Source organism: Pavona decussata, unplaced genomic scaffold, assembly GCF_977016875.1.
Source record: "Pavona decussata unplaced genomic scaffold, jaPavDecu1.1 SCAFFOLD_254, whole genome shotgun sequence".
NCBI classification, from domain to species: Eukaryota; Metazoa; Cnidaria; class Anthozoa; order Scleractinia; family Agariciidae; genus Pavona; species Pavona decussata.
Genome location: NW_028145657.1, coordinates 6,680,001 through 6,699,914, shown reverse-complemented (window position 1 = coordinate 6,699,914; position 19,914 = coordinate 6,680,001). Strand labels below are relative to the sequence as shown.

The 19,914-nt window shown below is 37.6% G+C and overlaps 2 protein-coding genes across 3 annotated transcripts; both read left to right on the top strand.

The window, feature by feature from the left end:
• Nucleotides 1–1,498: 1,498 nt before the first annotated feature.
• On the top strand, nucleotides 1,499–17,141 carry LOC146456846 (adenosine receptor A2a-like). 2 transcript variants are annotated; one of them, XM_085092898.1, is made up of 2 exons: nucleotides 1,499–1,611; nucleotides 15,264–17,141. In XM_085092898.1, exon 2 carries the CDS (start codon nucleotides 15,282–15,284, stop codon nucleotides 16,221–16,223), a length of 942 nt encoding a protein of 313 aa, XP_084949024.1. In that variant the 5' UTR covers nucleotides 1,499–1,611; nucleotides 15,264–15,281; the 3' UTR covers nucleotides 16,224–17,141. The 2 variants fall into 2 exon arrangements, with proteins under 2 accessions (XP_084949024.1, XP_084949023.1); XM_085092897.1 differs by lacking the exon at nucleotides 1,499–1,611 and adding an exon at nucleotides 12,182–12,313.
• Nucleotides 3,326–4,620, top strand: LOC146456847 (uncharacterized). The gene has a single exon (XM_085092883.1). The coding sequence runs from the start codon at nucleotides 3,523–3,525 to the stop codon at nucleotides 4,618–4,620; it is 1,098 nt and encodes a 365-aa protein (XP_084949009.1). The 5' UTR covers nucleotides 3,326–3,522.
• Nucleotides 17,142–19,914: the final 2,773 nt, after the last annotated feature.

Below are 19,914 nucleotides of genomic sequence, written 5' to 3'. Positions count from 1 at the left end.
CAGTAAAAGTACTTCGTGAATAAAACTAATTTTCACCATGTGCGAAACCTTCAAATCGATTTAGCTTCTGGTGGTTGAATGTTAAAAGGATGATCTATAGATTTCTGGAAAAATTTCTTTGGGCAAATGATTAAGAGCGACGCGAGAGCTTTACAAAGTCCGTAGAAAGTTCAAATATTTGACCTTCCGCGGTAAACTTTGAAGTTGGGAGCCAGACATAAATTTTAGTCCGTGCACATATCTTAAACCAAACTCGGTTAAATAAGCACATAGAAAACATTTGGAAATGTTCTTACCTTACAATGACCTATAAAATGTTGTAAAAGACTGGTCCAAAGGCCATTTTAGCACGATTTCCTGGTCGCTCGTCGCATAAGTTTGAGCTCTGTTTCTAACTGTCAACGTATTCAGTAGTCAAATATATGCAAATCTTTGATCAACTTTCGGCGCATTTCATCAATACTGCATCTTTTTCGACGGCTTCAACTTATTTTATTGAACTGGCATGCATTCGAGAGGAAAACTTCACAACGTTTTAATTTTAAACTCCACAACAGGTCGCTTGTAGCTATGCCTTTAGCGGAAACCACTAAAATTATTTCTTTACAGGGGTGCTTTCGTTGAATTATTATAAGTGTGAAGTGAATTGTTTCCATGCGATAAAAACCTGTCGATAAACATGAATACAAATTGCAAACCACTTAAATGGCAAATTATTAGCGCCTGGAGTGTAAGAAAGTAGTTTCAACCTTGTTGCTTGGTAACAACAAAAATTTGAGTTTACTCTAGACTACTGTGTCTACAAAAAAATTTGTCCCTGGCCAAGGTACATTTAATATTTATCTGAAAAATAACAGAGCAAAGCCTGAATAGCGACTTTGAAAATACCAAAATTTAGGTGAACTTCCTAAAATTAATTCTGGTAGCAATAGTAACTTCCACTTTTCACTCGCTCTCCAATCTCTAAGGAGGCAAAGCAACAGCATCAACATATTGAAAAGTTAAAAGAGAATAATTAACAATTAAATGGCGAGCTCGTGGTTTCTATCGGCTGATAGTTAGCGAGAGCCGAAGCCCCGAGCCACCTATCAAAGGCGATAGAAACCGAGAGCGAGCCGTCTAATTGTTTTAGCATACCTCGGTGATCGATCTATGAAGCAAAAAAATCTTTTAATTTCATAAATTTTGATATATTTGTGCAATGATGCATGCTAGATCGCGCGCACTCTGACAAACTGCCGTCTATCGATCGATAGACGGCACCTGTGTAGCCAATCAGATTCCGCGTTTACGTGATAGTCGGTCACTGAGTATGAATATGAATATTTAGATCAGTCATGACCGTTTAAACCATCCCACCTGTCTTTAACGTAACAACTTAAAATAGCAGCTGTTTATTTTCGCTAATTAATTTTTTTTTCGTTTATTGATGGTTACTCTCCAGTACATATCTTGGAACGAGCTACTCTGCACAGGAGAAAGCTAGACGAAACCGCCGCTGGTATTTTAAACGAGGGGAAGCAAATAAATGATGTATGGTTAATGAAAACGGTCGATCATCCGGGCAAGAAAGTCATTTCGAAAGCGAAGGGTTCGTAATCCAGCTATGAGGTAATCTGAATTCAAATTTTGTTCCATGTATATCTTAAAAAGGTAAATTCACAGTATTAGTCATTGAGACTACCTTTATGAAAGAAATCGATCAACTTTGCTCTTCCACGAAGCTCACTGTGTCAGAAAGCTTCCAAGTTTTTGTTGTGAATAAAATTCTTCTGTCGCTGGTATCGCAGTGCTTCGATAATTAACAATATATGGCGTTTCAATGGTTTACCGGCGAAAGAAATCCACCAAACACCTATATTGTAAATCAAGAGTCGAAGACGAGTACCTTAAAAGCTTTAGGAGTGTTCTGTGGTTATATAAAAGTAGAAACAGTTTTCTATAAGTTTACAAGTATCAAAACCCATAGCTTTTTGACAACTTCAAAGGTATGTACGATCTTAGTTATTTTATAACTTGCGGTGAACTACTCCCTTCGCTAAGGAGAATCCAATTTTAAATGACAGAAAAGTTGATAAGTTGTTTCGTAGGCAGTAACGGAAAAAACTGGTTCGTGTTTATGAGAACTTCCTGCAAATAATCTGAATGTGCAATTTCCTTCTAAGCAAAATTTTATCAAAATAAGGGAATAGTTTACTCTTTAACTGATCAGAAAAAGAAATTATTTTATCAGTTTGGTTCCTTGTTAAGCCTGGTTTCCATATACACGTAACAACGTCGCAAAAAGGTTGCAAACGGTTTGCCGGATGGCCCGATCCCAAGCACTTTCACTTTTGCCAAAATCTTGTGTTTGCGATTCTGTTTTCCATGTGTTTTACCCAACCTCATCTCGTGACATCGTGAAAAAGGGCGCGAATATCAAAGATGACTCTTGTAAACAGAAGGTTTTTGCGTCACGCTCAACTTCTTGTTCTGTTGGAGTTGTTGCGCCGAAGAGGGCAGAGAAGAATTGTCAAGAGACGTCACCAATTCTGGCTGCGATATATTTTCGAGGAGCAGTAACGACTGCAGCATAGCCAGTATCAAATTCTAGTGCAGGAACTGACTCTTCATGATCCAGAAGTTTACTACAGCGATATTTATCAGTCCAATATACACTATTTATATTATACTTAAGTACGTAAATTATGATCATCCGGGTGTGTGTAGTCCTGAGAAGGACTGTTTGTGGTGACTTTGACTGACGTTTCGACAACCTGAGCGGAAGTCATCTTCATAGTCAAGTGAATTGTGGAACGTCAGTAGGTGGTATATATACGTCTCTGGTTGTTAACCTGATTGGTCAACGAAGTCCAGATGTTATTGGTCGTTTGTCAGTAAGGCGTGATTTTATTGGCTGTGAAGACTGTAAAAAATGATTGGTGTGAACGACAAGCACTGAAACGACTGAAAACTGACGAGAACATCGTCGTACTCCCCGCTGACAAAGGACGAGTGACTGTTGTTATGGACAAGACAGACTACTACGACAAAATGGACACTCTAGTTAACGACAAACAGACATACGAAGAACTGAAACGAGACCCAACGCCATCTCTTCAACGTAAACTCAACAGTAAACTACTTGACCTTAAGAAAACTGACGTTATTGACATACAACGTTACAACAGACTGAGGTGCCGCGTACCGCAACCACCTAAACTCTACGGACTACCGAAACTACACAAACCTAATATACCCATGCGACCCATAGTCTCGTTCTGTGGGTCCCCGACTTACGAACTATCCAAATACTTGACTACTATACTGTAACCGTTGACAAACGAATCCCGACACAAACTGCAGTCTACCGAGACCTTTATTGACGCCATCAAGACGGTACAAATACCTGACGACCACAAACTTGTGTCTTTTGATGTGAAATCATTGTTCACCAGTATTCCACTTCAACTGGCTCTAGACTGTACTGCTACCGCCATCGAGAACTCCACGACAAAACTGCCACTGCCCACAGATGACTTAATGGACTTACTGAACCTCTGCTTAACGTCCACGTACTTCCAGTACAACGGAAAGCACTACAAACAGTTACACGGAACAGCTATGGGCTCACCAGTTTCTGTTGTTGTAGCAGAAATTGTCATGCAGAACATCGAGGAACAAGCCCTAGCAACCTACAAACGGACACTACCGCTCTGGTTACGGTACGTAGACGACACCTTTACAGCAGTACACAAAGACGAAATTGACGATTTTCACGAACACCTTAACAGACAGACCGCTGACATACAATTTACTAAGGAGATCGAAGAAAATGGTAAAATACCTTTTCTAGACTGCTTAGTTACCCGTAACAACAACGACAACAAACTAAGTACTACGGTTGACAGGAAACCAACACATACTGACAGACTACTGGACCAGTCATCCTACAACCCTACTTCTCACAAAGCAACGACTATACAGACCTTAACAAGGCGAGCACAACTGGTTTGTGACTCACGTGACAGACTCGCAGACGAAAACAACTACTTAGACAACGTTTTCAACAAGAACAACTACAACAAGGACTTTGTTAGACGTAACACTTACAAGAACACTGAACCTAACGTCACAAACAACGACGCGACTCCCGTAACTACTGTAACTAAACCTTACGTAAGGGGCTCTTCACAGACTATCGCACGGATTCTACAACCTTACAATATCCGTGTAGCTCACAAACCTATAACCACTTTACGACAACTACTGACGAAAGTAAAGGACAAAGACGAACCTAACCGCAGACAGGGAGCAGTTTACAAGATCAAATGCTGCGACTGCCAGGCCACTTATATTGGGGAGACCGGCAGAAATTTAAACGTACGACTGACTGAACACAAACGAGCAACTAGAAATGGTGATATCAACAATCACATTGCTGAGCACCATTTACAAACGAACCACAGAATCGACTGGGACTCTGCCAAGTGCATTACCTACTGTACAAATTACTATCAACGACTCACTCTGGAAAGCTGGTTTACTAACTTAGAACAAACGCCACTCAACCGTTGCCTACAACTACCTGCACCATACAAACGACTTATTGACAATAACAACGAAACAAACAAACAATAGACATTTTACTAACAATAGACCCACGGACTTTTTGACTAACAAAAGACGGATCGAAACGCACCAATCACTTTTTACAGTCTTCACAGCCAATAACATCACGGCTTACTGACAAACGACCAATAACATCTGGACTTCGTTGACCAATCAGGTTAACAACCAGAGACGTATATATACCACCTACTGACGTTCCACAATTCACTTGACTCTGAAGATGACTTCCGCTCAGGTTGTCGAAACGTCAGTCAAAGTCACCACAAACAGTCCTTCTCAGGACTACACTCACCCGGATGATCATAATTTACGTACTTATGACATGACTCCTGGGTTCAAACCATTTACAATTATATTATACCTGATGTATAGGTGTATATTTTCCTTATCAGCTTGGTCAGTTTGTCTTGTTCTATTCCGGGAAATATTAAATTTGAATAACACATGACAAATTGTGAAGAGCTGATGGCGGCTTTCATTGAAACAGGAAAACCTGGGCCTGACAACTCAGTATAGCAAAGCAATAAAATATAATTATGCTCCTCGACATACTCCATGACATATTGCTCCCTACGTAGCCCTTAATAAAATAAAACTTGACAAAATCAGTGCATATAGTTTCGTTCATAGACAGCCTAAGAAAACAAGACACCTTTATCGATCATTTCTACAAACTATCAAGGAACGAAAAAGGAAAGCCTTGCTCTATTAAAACTTCAATTTTGAATTAAGCTTGAGTCCTTTTGGGTCTTTTTTCGTCCTTGTTGTCGTCCACTCCGTCCTTCGAATAGACCACAGCAAGACTGTACCATGAGAACCCCATTTATATCATGTTTCGTATATTTTCCTCCCTCAGTACGTGTGTGACACAAATTTGCAACAGACAGGAATGTCATGACGTCTATCATCCCATGTCTTCTCGAGCGAAAATTCCGCGCCTGCGGAAAGACCTGTGTGCATTAAATCAACAAGTACATGAAAATTTCTTACAAGAGAAATAAAGTTTTGTTTATGTTAGAAAATCGTACCAATTAACTGCTGAAAATGGTGCATCCCTAACGGCCTGCTAATTACAGTGTATCAATCCCATAGTCTGTGATGATGACATAGCACAGAGTGGGTGTGATCAGACAACTTGGACAAGGGTCGGGCTATTCAAAGGGCACACTATCCTCTCAATCACTGTCATAAAGAACGAGACAATTCATACTTTCTAGCTACCTTAGCACATTCCTTCACTTCAAATCAACTGAATCTACACAGCCCTAGCCTCGCGATGTTTTGGCAGTCACGTATTTCTGGTATATATAAAGTTCTGGTACCGAGCCTAAGGACCTGGCACGAAGGGAAATTAAATGTCACACCTGTCTTTGCTCTGTTCAACTTTACCTTGATTTTATGGGTACAGCTCTTGATACAATCACTTATTCATTTATCCATTTGCTTGTTTGTAGTTACTTTTTTCAGTAGGCAATTCGTACATATTTATTTGTTTGAACATTTTTCTTTTTCATCAGTATACAATCCCGGCTATAAATCATGAAACGGTCACAGCGGAGCTCATCCCCCTTCCACTTTTCAATGATGCTTCCTCTACAAAGAAAGTTTCATTCTAATAACGGTTACGATAGAACAACATCATGTCAACATTGAGTGGGGGCGAGGGGCGTTTGAAAAATATTTGACCCGGATTGTAGGTCGCTTGTAACCATACCTAATTTGGCGCAAACTACTAAAATGATTTATTAATTTGCTGGAATATTTTCCTTGAATAACTTGCTGGAGTGCTTTCCTTGAAATATTATCAGTGTAAATCGCAAACTTTATTTTTCTATCTAAACTTTGTCTTAACCTATTCAGTCTGAGCTCAACTTGATCACTTCTATAACCTGAGAATGGTGGGGTGGGGGCACGTTTGCCAAAACGTCTAAAACTGTTTGGCGTCAATCAAAATGGGCGATGGTGTCATGTGGAAATTATATCATTGATCTTGCACAGTTACCATCTTGGATTCGCCACCTTGGATTTCCGAAATTCTCTAAAAGCTTTCAAACTGATTCAGACATATTCAAATGGGTATGAGTTGTATTGTATTTGCTGTATTGGATTTTTCGTACCATTTAAAAATGGTACGAACGTTAAGGCAAGGATGAACCACTTAATTGTTTTCATAAAAAGGTACACAAACTGATCCAAACTTGTAAAATAGTGGCTGTCAAGTTCGTGTTTCGTTCATGTCATGTGAACAGTTAAATGTACCACCAATTTATTTCCAGCTAAAGTTTATTAGAAAGTCACACGGTCAGAAAACTGGCACACTTTGCAGTTCTGTGGTGTTCGCTTAAGTATTCCAAAATGTGGATGGGGTTAAAAACTTCATGACATTTGTTCTTTTTTTCTTTTTCTTTACAAAAACATTGTTGCTTAAAAATATTATCTTTTTTTAATCGAAAAGAAATGTGAATAGGTTTTTTTAATAGCTCTTTTTTTTATATACTTTTAACTTGTAAATAGCAATTTGTGTGGAATATTTTAATAATAATAATAATAATTATAATAATAATAATAATAATAATAATAATAATAATAATAATAACGACGGAAAGCTTTGATGTGTGTGCCACAGTGTTTGGGTCATGATCCAGTCTGTGGGAAGTGATAAATGAAGCTTTAACGTATGCGTACAGTGAAAGTGTAGGCTCTTAATTTTGTTTGAATACACAGTCAAATGAGCTATAGCAATTCCGGGGCGCTTTGACAGCACCTCCTTTGGCTGTTATGATAAACGTAAGAATGTGGCATTGAGAAAGAGCTTAAAGCAATAAGAACGTTAAAGAAACCTGCCGAGGGAACAATCAAAGTAATGGTTTAAGATTTCAAAGGTTAAGTGCTCCCAATTAGCTCAAAGCGTGCCCCCACCCACCCCCCCCCCCTCCTCCCGATCAGTGGACTCTTACTCTCCTAGAGGATTGACAGTCAAACAAATATACTTGTAGCAATCCCACCTAAATACCTACCTACCCAAAGACCGACCAACAGATCTATTTGCCGGCGTCCTTACTTTGCAACCTACCTACATGTCGTTACCTCAGATAACTAGCTAGCTAGCTAGCTGACAACGCTTTTGTCAACTTTTTGAGCTTAAAATAACATTGCATTTTAAGGAAAGGAACAATGCCTTGCCCAGTTGGCAGGGGCAATGTCAAAACATAACGTTTCTTTTAGTTAACGAAATGTCTCGTATCTGTACAAGTTGTCTATACATAAAGAATTAAGTACTGTTTTAGAGGAAATTATTTTATACAAGCTCTCACTCGTTTTTCAGACTTATTTATAAGCTCAAACGCCAAAAATAGCGTACATAAATTATACTTAAAACTTTAAACCCTTTTTACTTTGTTTTCAAAACTGTCATCACAAATGCCTGAAACGGCGTTTCAAGGTCAATTCCTGCTAAACATCTACTAGCTACAGAATGTTGAGGAAGAGTAAATTCAAATGGTTGAGCGTGAAATTAACTTTTATAATCCTCTGTCAATTTCCAATAATGAATGAATGAATGAATGAATGAATGAATGAATGAATGAATGAATGAATGAATGAATGAATGAATGAATGTCAATTTCCAATAATGAATGAATGAATGAATGAATGAATGAATGAATGAATGAATGAATGAATGAATGAATGAATGAATGAATGAATGAATGAATGAATGAATGAATGAATGAATGAATGAATGAATGAATGAATGTATGAATGAATGAATGAGTGAATGAATGAATGAATGAATGAAAACTTTTTATTAGAGTATCGTAGCGTCTAGCATACTAGAATGTACGCTACTTGGGGACACTTCAATACTTTACATGAGATCAGACTTCAACATTTAACAAGTACGTCTGGCCACACCCTTTGGTTTGGTCATTTTCTCTGGCTTTTGTTCTTTAAAACCAATGCTTTTCTTGCCAGTGGAACAGATATTGAGGGTCCGTCCCAGATGATTAAAGCAGCACAGTCGCGCTTTTTTCATTGTTGTTAGTGTTGTTCAGATAGAGACACGAGAATCTCAAATACTATATCCCATTTTAGATGTAAAGTTTTAATTTTTTTTAGTATATAAGCTTTCTAATTCTATTTCTAGTAGTGTTTAACCTCTTGTTAATTTAGTAAGTTTTGTAATTAATTATATTTTAGACCTGTGTATCACCAGTTGATGAGGGAGCTTTCCTGTTAAAATATGGTTATTATTGTTGTTGCCTTTTTTATATGTGTCCCATTAGATAACTGGTGCGAAATGTACAACACTGAGGTAATGAGTCAAGCGCTCCCCCCCCCCCTCTCCCCTGAAATAGTTCACATTTGTAATATTCAATTTCCATTTATTTGATGATTCGTTAATTAATGATCCCTTAGGAAAGTTCCCTAGTAGGAATATATAGAGAGAGTTAGTGTCACCCCATTGATTAAAATTGAAGTCTTCTTATAGTGCTTTGTATTAGTATTGCATTGTACTGTATTAAATTGTATACCCTTGATGTACAAGGATTTGACTCAAATAAACCGCTCTTCTCGAAGAGGCATCCCGTATTCACCTGTATGCCCTTTTTGGAAGTGAATTAATTTGGAGCCTAGTATCCAATATACAGGGAACAGCAGAGTCACCTGCATGCATTTCAATCAGCAGAAAGGGGAGGAGAGGGGATGGATCCGGATTGCAGAGAAGCTGCAAAAAAAAAAAAAAAAAAAAAAAAAACTCCGCTTCTTCGTTTAAAACCAAATACAGGAAAAATTTGCTTATAAACCAAAAGTAGTGTGTAGAGTTCTTCACCGTCATCCGTTCGCTAAGCACGCTCTTTTTCTTTTTCTTTTTCAAACCTTCCCAAATAATTTTCTCTTCCACTGAAATAATTTTCTCTTCCATCGTAAGCAGTGCCCAACTCGAAAGCAGCATGCTCCTTTGGACACTGCTCACACTAAACCAAACAAATTTATCCTAATTCTTTTTAATCCTCCTTGTAATATAAATTTTTATTGTTTTTTTATGTATTGTATTGAGTCTCGTTGTACGTGTGAAAAATTAAAATTGAATTGAATTGAGAGATAGATGGTCACCGTCAAATCCATTGCTATGGTAACTACATAGTGACAAGTTTGAGTAAGAGAGCTCCAGGATGCTCATCCTTTCTTGGTCTGAGATTTTAGAGAAATTAAACTGAAGATCCAAAGGGAGAAGCTGCAACGGTAAGAACACACGTTCCCATCTATATGTAGGCTCGATTTCCGCCGCTCCCTCGGGTCCGGCTTTCCTCCCCTAAACAGCGGCTGGTAATCGAGCTTAATCTATATGGCCCTGAACTTAATGTCATATGCAGGGATGGCGCAGTGGTGGGGGCACTCGGGTTCAATTCCCGGAGTTGACGCCATAGCTTGGTTGAGTTTGTTGTTGGTTCTCGTCCCTGCTCCGAGGGTTTTTCTCCGGGTACTCCGGTTTTCCACACTCCACAAAAACTAACATTTCCAAATTCCAATTCGACCTGGATACAGTGGACGAATAGCCACTCTGTGGATGCGCCACATGCGGTGTTACAGTTTTCCCTTCTTCTAAAAAATAACCTTTCCAATTACTTTTCGATTATGAAACCGTCAATGTGGCATATCCATGACTGTGGCTCGGTTCTTCAGAACTATTTACATCCAGTTACCGCATCATACGATCTTATCATTTTATTTTATTTCATTTCATTTCATTTCATTTCATTTCATTTCATTTCATTTCATTTCATTTCATTTCATTTCATTTCATTTCATTTCATTTTATTTTATTTTATTTTATTTTATTTTATTGTATCTTATCTTACGTTATTTTATTTTATTTTATGTTATTTTATTTTATTTTATTTTATTGTATCTTACCTTATTTTTATTTTATTTTATGTTATGTTACTTTATTTTATTTTATTTTATTTTATTTCATTTCATTTCATTTCATTTCATTTCATTGCATTTCATTTTATTTTATTTTATTTTATTTTATTTTATTTTATTTTATTTTATTTTATTTTATTTTATTTTATTTTATTTTATTTTATTTTATTTTATTTTATTTTATTTTATTTTGCTCACCTCGTAAAATTTAATTTAACCCAATGCAAATACTTTCTGGAAACTCGACTCAGGTAGACAAACGTATTTCAAACTGTTATAATCGCAGATCATTTTTCACAGACATCTTTGGCTCAAATAACAATTGACAGTTCCTGACGGGTGCAATTAATTAGGGTCTGTAGTCACGATAACTCCCAGTTCCAAAACTAATTCCATTTCACAACTTTTATAAAAATATATAATAAATGTGGTTAAAAGTTTTGCAACAACAAAGAGTGATATTTATTCATTTTTTACTACTTTCATTTCATTTATTAACACACGAAAACAACAATCTTGATCGAGCAGCTGTCTGCCTTAAGCGAACAGGCTCTTTCTTCCCAAACAAATTAATGATGGTGAACCTAAGTATCAAAAACCGGGAAAAGACTTTCGAATGATGACATGATAGTTTTAGGGACATCAGATATAACTTTGAGAGAAGCGAACTTTTTAAAATAAAAGGAATACTGAGACACTTAATTGTTGTCTTTTAGAAAAAATAGACACAAATCTTTCCAGGGAGAAAAAAAATTCGGTAGGCAAAACAATGGGCTAATTTGCGTTTTTCATATTGATGCGAGCTGATCACTACCGATATGTACGGTACACGCACTGAAAGTCACGCAAATTGTCATTTGTCATTTGAAAGCTGTTTGTGAGAGGCTCCAAACATGGGGATATTAGAAAACAGCTCCAAAACAAACTCCGCGAAATCGTTTTTTGTTTTTTTAACCCCTCTTAAAAGTCGTTTTTCGTCAAAGTCAAATACAATTTGGAAGTTTTGCTTGTGTTATCTTGACTATAAGTAACCCTTTACAACTAATATGTAACAGAACCTCCTTAATCAGCCCTTTTGATAACAGGGTGTTCGTAACCTTGCATTTACCGGAAACCCCTAAATCGTGTTCCCTACAGGAGACCTCTTTTGGTATTATATAAGTGAAAAATAATTGCTTCCGCGCGATAAAGCTTTTAGATAAGACTGCAAATTGCAAAATGCTAATAAGTGTTTTTCCTATTTTTAAGATACGATCTCTTATATGGGTTCCTAGCACTATCTGACTATCTGACGTCGCTATGTCTTCAATGTATGTATTGAGAGCTACTATGAGAAGCTTTAACCTTGTAGCCTGACAACAATGAAATTTGAGTAGCCATAACTCAAGGTGCATTTTCATGTTTATCTTCATTACCAAATGAAATGGAAATTCAACTAGACTTCAAAAATTAATTCTGGCCGGTCGCTATAGTCGAAAATCAGCCATTAAAGGAACAGACAACATCAGTAGATAGAAATGTTAATTAACGAGTTGTAATGAATATTGAACTCTTTCATTTCAGCAAATTATTTGAAGCCTAATTTCAAACTGAGCTAGCAGGTGAGTTTTAGTTAGTAGTTTTTTCGTAAGTCACGGGCGACTAGACCAAGTAAAAGACAAGACTAGATTATTGAACCGCTGCTGAGGTTTTAAACGACGGGTAAAGAAAAGAAAAGAAAAGAAAACTCTTTCGAGTATTAACACAAGAAGGCGACGAACTCGTGTTCAATCAGGTAATTTGAAATCAACTTTTCACTGACCCACGTATATTTTAATAAGGTACATTTTCAGTGTTAGCTAATGAAGAGGGCTTTTTTATATAGAAATAGAGTAATCTTTGGTTTTCTTTGAAGCTCACTAAGGTGATCCTTTTGTGAATAATATTTTCCCGTCGCTGGTAGCTTCTCCGAATAAACCGCTTGGCTGCATGCACTCCATTCCCCAGCTAAGAAAGCCCTCTCCTCTTTCCCCCTCCCGTCTCCCACCCCCAAGAGAGCTTGCTCGCAGGCTAGAAAGAAATGTATTCTTTCAACTGATCATGAGGCGCTTCAGAAGATAATAATGAAGTTAAATAAAAAAGTAATGCATATAGTTTCGTTGTATACAGGTAGCTTAAGAAAGCAAAACACCTTTATCAATTATGACCATTGCTTCAAAACTTTCCTGACTGCGACCAGAAACGAAAGAAACGACAGTCATATGGAACTATTTAATAGAGTCGTTCTTTGCACTAAATTTATAACTTTCTCGGTATACAGCAATTGTATGAAATAAAACAATTCATCGTTTTTTGTTTTTGTTTGGTTGTTTGTTTTTTTGTTGTTGTTGTTGTTGTTGTACTGGCACCGTGTCGTGCAAAACGCGGTCTAGTGGAGATCAATGGGGAAGGCCTACGTCCAACGATGGACATTTAGCGGCTGAAACTGAACTGACTGTTATGTTAATATCCTTTTTTGGTGTTCAGTCGTGTTATGGAATATTTATAACATGCTAAACAATGCTGGTTGATTTATCGAGAAAGAGCCATGCACAGATTTTTGAAATGTTTAACACGTCTCACTTTTTGTTCGAATTAAGCACAGCCCCATAAATTATTATGTATACAGTTTGCGACTCAAATTATATTTATGCTTTCTCTTGTTGGAAGAGGGTAAGTTTGACAGTCGTGCGTGCATAATTAATGCATGGAGCTGTGCGGAAATCTCCCCGTACTTGTTTCATTTTTATCCACTCCATTCTTCGAATTTTCCATGGCAAGGCTGCACTATGAGGAATTCATTTATACTGATCATAGTTCGTGAATTTTCCTTCTTGATTACTAAACGGATCCGAGTTAAACAACTTACACATGTATAACGCAAATTAGCTGGAGACATCCAGTGTCATAAAGCGTTGAAATCCCGCTCGAGGCCATGAGGATAAATGTATAATTCAACTTACACATGGAATGTTTCTAACGAGAACACAAATGTTTTGTTTCTTAAAAGAAAAACCGGAATAGGTTGACTGCAGTTTCGCCATGTTGGTGCCAAAACAAAAGAAAATTTGCTTACGTAGTTTGCATAAAAATGGAAGTTAACATGGAGTCATCAAAAAGTAGTGTAAAACTGCTTTCGCTTATTTTCATCGTTAGATAGTTAACTCCCAGAGGAAAAAATCTTATTGTTCCTAACCACCAACATGGCCGCCATGGTGTAACTTGCAATCAACCTATACGTGATATGTATTCCCTCGAGCCGAGCACCGATACGTGTGGCGCGAGATCAACTCACTGGAGTATATCACACGCATTCATTCATTCGTTCATTCATTCATTCATTCATTCATTCATTCATTCATTCATTCATTCATTCATTCATTCATTCATTCATTCATTCATTCATTCATTCACTCACTCACTCACTCACTCACTCACTCACTCACTCACTCACTCACTCACTCACTCACTCATTCATTCATTCATTCATTCATTCATTCATTCATTCATTCATTCATTCATTCATTCATTCATTCGTCTGTCCGTCCTTCCATCCGTCCGTTCGTCTATCTATCCATCCGTCTATCCATATCTTCATGATCATTTATTCATTAATTCATTCATTCATTCATTCATTCATTCATTCATTCATTCATTCATTCATTCATTCATTCATTCATTCATTCTTCATTCTTCATTCATTTATTTATTCATTCATTCATTCATTCAATCATTCATTCATTCATTCATTTATTCATTCACTCATTCATTCATTCATTCATTCATTCCTTCCTTCCTTCCTTCCTTCCTTCATTCATTCATTCATTCATTCATTCATTCACTCATTCATTCATTCATTCATTCATTCATTCATTCATTCATTCATTCATTCATTCATTCATTCACTCATTCGTTCATTTATTCGCTTGTTTCTTTGTTCATTTGTTCCATTTGTGTAGTTTCTTTTCTTGTTACATCATTCTTATTAAGTCAGAAGTATAAGAGGATACCCCTTCATCCTCTCTTGGTCATAGCTATTTTGCTCTACCTATTTCTGGTGCATTTCTGGTTCTTTTAACCGTAATGAACCTGATTTTTTTGTTGTTATTATTATTATTTTTTGTTTTTGTTATGGTATTGGATTCCTGAGCTTTATTTGGTAGAGGGGTGGGAGCACTTCCACCCCTCCCCCCTCACTCACAAAATTTCAGGAGCATTTAGACTACGGTAGTAAAACATAAATGGTAAATTGTACTTCCAAAACTGTTTCCTTGGGTGTCCATCAAATGGAGTGATACCGTCAAATGACGTGGGAATTACGTCATTGGTCTTGTGCGGTTGCCACATTGGAATATACCATCTTGAATTTCTCCAAGGTCTCAGAAAACCATCCAAATTGACTTAAAACATTCACAATTGAAACGTAAATGACAAAATAATATAAAGATGTAGAGTCACGTGGATAATTAAATTACAAACCAAATTGCTGCCAGATTTATTATGACAAAATTTGGTGATGTCTGCTTTAAATTTCCAAAAAGTTATGAATGTTCAAAGTCGACCAAGTACTTTGTGTCCCCCTCCCAACTCCCCCCCCCCCCCCCCACACTCTTCTTTTAACTAGATAAGTCAATACAACAATCAAAGGACAAAAACACATAAAACTGCGTGTAGCTATAACTCTTTACAATCTTTGATATTTTCAGGGAGACAAACAACTACTAATGGATTTTAACCAGTGGAATATCATCTGGACTTTGTCCTTTGGAGCGCTTGCAGTTATTGCCGTTGCCGGAAACATTGTTACCATAGTAATCTTTCTGAAGCTAAGACTTCATAAACGCCATCACTTTCTCTTGATAAGTTTGGCTGTTGCAGATCTTTTGGTTGGTTTACTGTCAGTTCCACTCCACGTGACAATTCGGTACGAATATTATAATAGCCATGTGTTGCCTGCTATTACAGAATGGGTTGATATGTTCACTGGTTTTACCTCCATCTTCACACTTGCTGTTATTTCACTGGAGCGAATGTACGCTGTTGGTTGGCCTTTTCGTCACCGAGCTCTAAACCTCCAAGCCTATGTCGTTGCTATAGCAGCACCATGGATAATCGCGTTCACTATGGCAACAGCGGAAATCGTTTTGCAGTACGTCATCTTTCAACCTGCCTCGTTTATAATTTTTTTGTTTATTTGTTTGTCAACGCCCATTGTGTTGACCTCTATAGCTTACTCTGTTATTTGGATGAAGAAAAGATCTCGGCTGGTGGCTCGTCAAGTTCAAGAAGCAAGAGATTTAAAGCTAGCAAAAACTGTAGGGTTGATAACAGGAGCATTTTTTATTACGTGGCTTCCATTTCAAATTATTTATTTGGTCTTGAATCTTTGTATTTCGTGCCGAGACATTCCCCCTTATCTAATATATCTAATCAAACTACTGCAGTATGGAAACTCAGTAGTTAACATCGTAATTTATCCTGTTAGAAATGTTGACTATCGAAATTCTCTTTTCCAAATGTTCTCTGCTTGTAGATACTTTTGCGAAAGTCATCAGGTTGGTTTATCGACGAGCGTTGAGGCAAATACATCTGTTATTTCTTTCGCGACCGTTGTCAAATATACACCAAGGAGTTCTTCTGATTGTCAACAAACTACTACGATTTAAAATACAAGATTGTACCCTATGGAAGTGTTCAATGATGTCGCTTGAAGTTTTAATGTACATTTAAAAAGACCGGCAATTGTCGGCTCCTTATTGGGTTGTTAGCACGAACATGGCTTGGCCGGGCCAAATTTCAGAAAAATCTGGAAAACATTTTTAAATGTTGTAAAAGAAACTCTACCGTGAAAACTTCAAATTTCGACACTTTTGGTTCACGTTTATGGTCTCGAGACTTCAGTGTTCCCGATTAGATGAGTGCCTTGCTACCCTTCTCCAGTAGTCTTCTAGGAGGTTGACAATCAAACTGAGTTGCTTCTCAACAACCTTGTTCTCTTTGGAACAAAGAAAGGAAAAGCCCTGGGAACGAGTTTGAGTTGTTGCAACAGGCAATACATTAATCAGTTCGACAGTAACGATCAACTTAAACGTTCCCCTGGGCATTCCCAGAGCAGTTGAGCTTTTTACTACTGGCCTGTTGAAATTCCTACCCAATAAATCTAAATTATAGGCAGTTTTAATGCCTTGCCGATAACTGCTCAAATTCTTCCTCTCGAGGTACAATCAGTTAAAGTTGTTCATTTTTGTGGACAGCTATGTTAATCATACCTTACCTTTTGAGATCTAGAACTTTTTTGAAGCCGGCTCCTTTTGTCAGTGATGTGAGCCTATTTCGCTCCCTTTAATTAATAAGGAGAATTCCTGCCCTTTAAAAACTTCTTAATTCCCACGTGCACGTACCAAGCCGGAAGAAAGTAAAGATGACATTCCTCACAGACTCCTCGGCTACAGTGTATAGGCAAATGCCCGGAGTATGACTGGCAGAGGGGACGTTAAATGTTCGAATCTTACCCCTCGCTCATCGATCACCCTTTTGGAATATTTTTAATATTGATTTAATATTAATATTAATTTTTTTTATTGTATTTTTGTTGTATTTAATTTTTAATATTAATTTTAATATTTCTGCACCGTCGTGGTGATTAAATCATGAAAACAAATAACATGATCATGAATAAAGTTCATCTTTATTAGACTTAAAGACAACTGTAACTGTTCTAATTCAGTAGCCAATAAAACCGACTCCCACTGCAAGGAAGCTGACCAGTTGACCATTTATGAAGCGTGGCATTCAGAACCACTCCCGCCCCTGAATAGGCGGTTCCAGTCCCCTACTCGCCGCGCTGACTCTCGTCCGAACAATTGTTGAGTTAAATTTTTAGTGGCAGCAGCTTCAGCTGTTGTTAGTAATGGTCAATTAATTTCTGTAATGTTATCTTCTCCGAGATAACAGCCGTGTTTCATACAACTACGGGTAGTAAAATAGTATTTCCATGCACAGTTATGTTCTAATCCCAATCAGTCACAGCCAATCAATAATAATCAATATGGAAGCCAACATTAGGACTAGAGGCCTCATCTAGGTGGGAGTCTTCAAGCGCTATTTGCAACATGCATCAAACACAGTATCAAACCATCCGACTACTTCACTTTGGATTTCAAACCATTTAGGGCACCATTTTTTAAGGGGGCCATTTTAGAATAAGTAAACGGATATTTTAGAATAAGGAAACTGACATGACAGTTCGGCTCAGTCTTATTCCAGAATCCTGAGAATAGAACTCGATGCCATGATTCCAGCCGGTCTGCTATTTGGGGTTGAATTTGGAACAAGACGGCATGATCAAGTTTTCATTTCGCTGTCGGAATAGTCGCTTTTGTATTGCCATATATTGCAATTGTCTTATCATCACAAATTAAACCATGTTCATTCAAATTCCATAAGAGAACTAGAAAACGTGTCTGAGCACACCTTTACTAATATATTTTCTTGTTTTAACTTGGAAACGATTTCAGGATTATATTATTACTTCCAAGCGTTGCATATTTTCACCGACCTTTTTCTGGTAAAATCTTTACTCTTTGGCAGAAACTACTGATTTAGTTCTTCATAAATTCTCTGCCTGTGGTAAATTATTATATGATTAAATTAAAAATTATTATTAATCAGTCTATAGTGGTGTAAATTTACTGTTAGAAATATACATACAAGCTTATAACATCATCATTTTTTTTTCGTTTAAAAAAAAAAGCAAAAGTTAGCTTTGTTCCAATTGGAAAAAAAAACGATTTGGCAAGTAATTCATGTAAAGGTACCATATAGTCACCCACATAACTTCAACCCTAACCTAACCCTAACCCTAACCCTCCATATAGTCACCCTTACCTTACCATGAATTATATGCCGTCGATTTGGTAGACGTAACGAAATGTATTTTACTTCGAGCCACTTGTCTCAAAGTGGATCCCATTCTTCAAGCATGTAGCCTGCGTCACAGACGGACTATAACCCCCGGTAATAACCGGGGGTTATAGTCCGTCTGTGACGCAGGCTACAAGCATGCAGCGCAAGACCAGTTTCCTATCCAAGATTTACAAGGCAGTAACTTGTTCCTTCGGGTCAATTCCCAAAAGATTAAAGGAGTCTATAATTGTTGTCATAGAGAGAACAGAGATTCCAGAGTTTAATTGATGGCATTGATAGCTACGGCGAAAACAGCTTAATGAGGGCAACAGTTGAACAAGAGTTTCCCTAAAATCTGGAATTCGTAAAGGATAAATAATAATATTAATTAATGAATTGCTAAAATGGAGGAGCTTGATGACGTAAACAAATACCGCAGATAGTTGCCGACATCGAACGCATAAATTGATTACGACAACTAAGATCTCAAATGGGAGCCACGTGACGATAAAAGCCCCTGTAACCAATAGCAACGTCTTTGCCAGTTTGTCATCGCTTGCGTTTCTATGTGGATTCGGCAATCGAGATTTCAGTGTCTTCCAAATAAAGCAGTAACAGAAAATAGATATGGTAAGGGGTGTTGTCAGAGAGAATAGGATAATAGCGACAAAATGATGGCGGGTTATGAGGGAGAAGTGGAAAAGAAGTCTTGAAGATGTAACAACTGCTGCTAAACACCATGGCGTGACAACAGCTAAAACGTAGGCACGTGAGCTAAGTGAACGATGACGGAGTGGCCATCCAATGGCATGCATTCTTTCCAAAGAAATGACTGTGAGTATAAATACCGAAGCTAGGCCGGCGAACATGTCCACAGAGTCAAATGCAAGAAGCAGTGAGCGCGTCATGTATTTAGAGTGGTATATCATGAAAATGGGAATCGATACTAATCCAACCATTAAATCAGCACTTGCTAAACTGATCAAGAGAAAGTGTGGACGCTTGCGAAGCTTTCGCTTAGAAAATATGACGATGGCGACGACGTTTCCTACAAGAATGATGAACGCCAGTATTCCAAAGGAAATACTCCAGATGATATTCCAAGAGTTCAGATCCATCACATCTGTCTCACGCATTGGATCACCTGAAGATGGAGAAAACAAGACTTTCATTGTGTAATTAAACAACTCCCATTTAACTGCTTTTCTTTAAAAGCTTTAACTGAATTTTCCTTTTTATAGAAACCTGTCGTGCAAACTAGTATATATTATGGGAAGCAGGGATGGCGCAGTGGCGAGAGCACTCGCCTTCCACCAATGTGGACCGGATTCGATTCCCGGACTCGGCGTCATATGCGGGTTGAGTTTGTTGTTGGTTCTCGTCTTTACTCCGAGATGTTTTTTCCGGGTACTCCGGTTTCCTCACTCCTCATAAACCAGCACTTCTAAATTC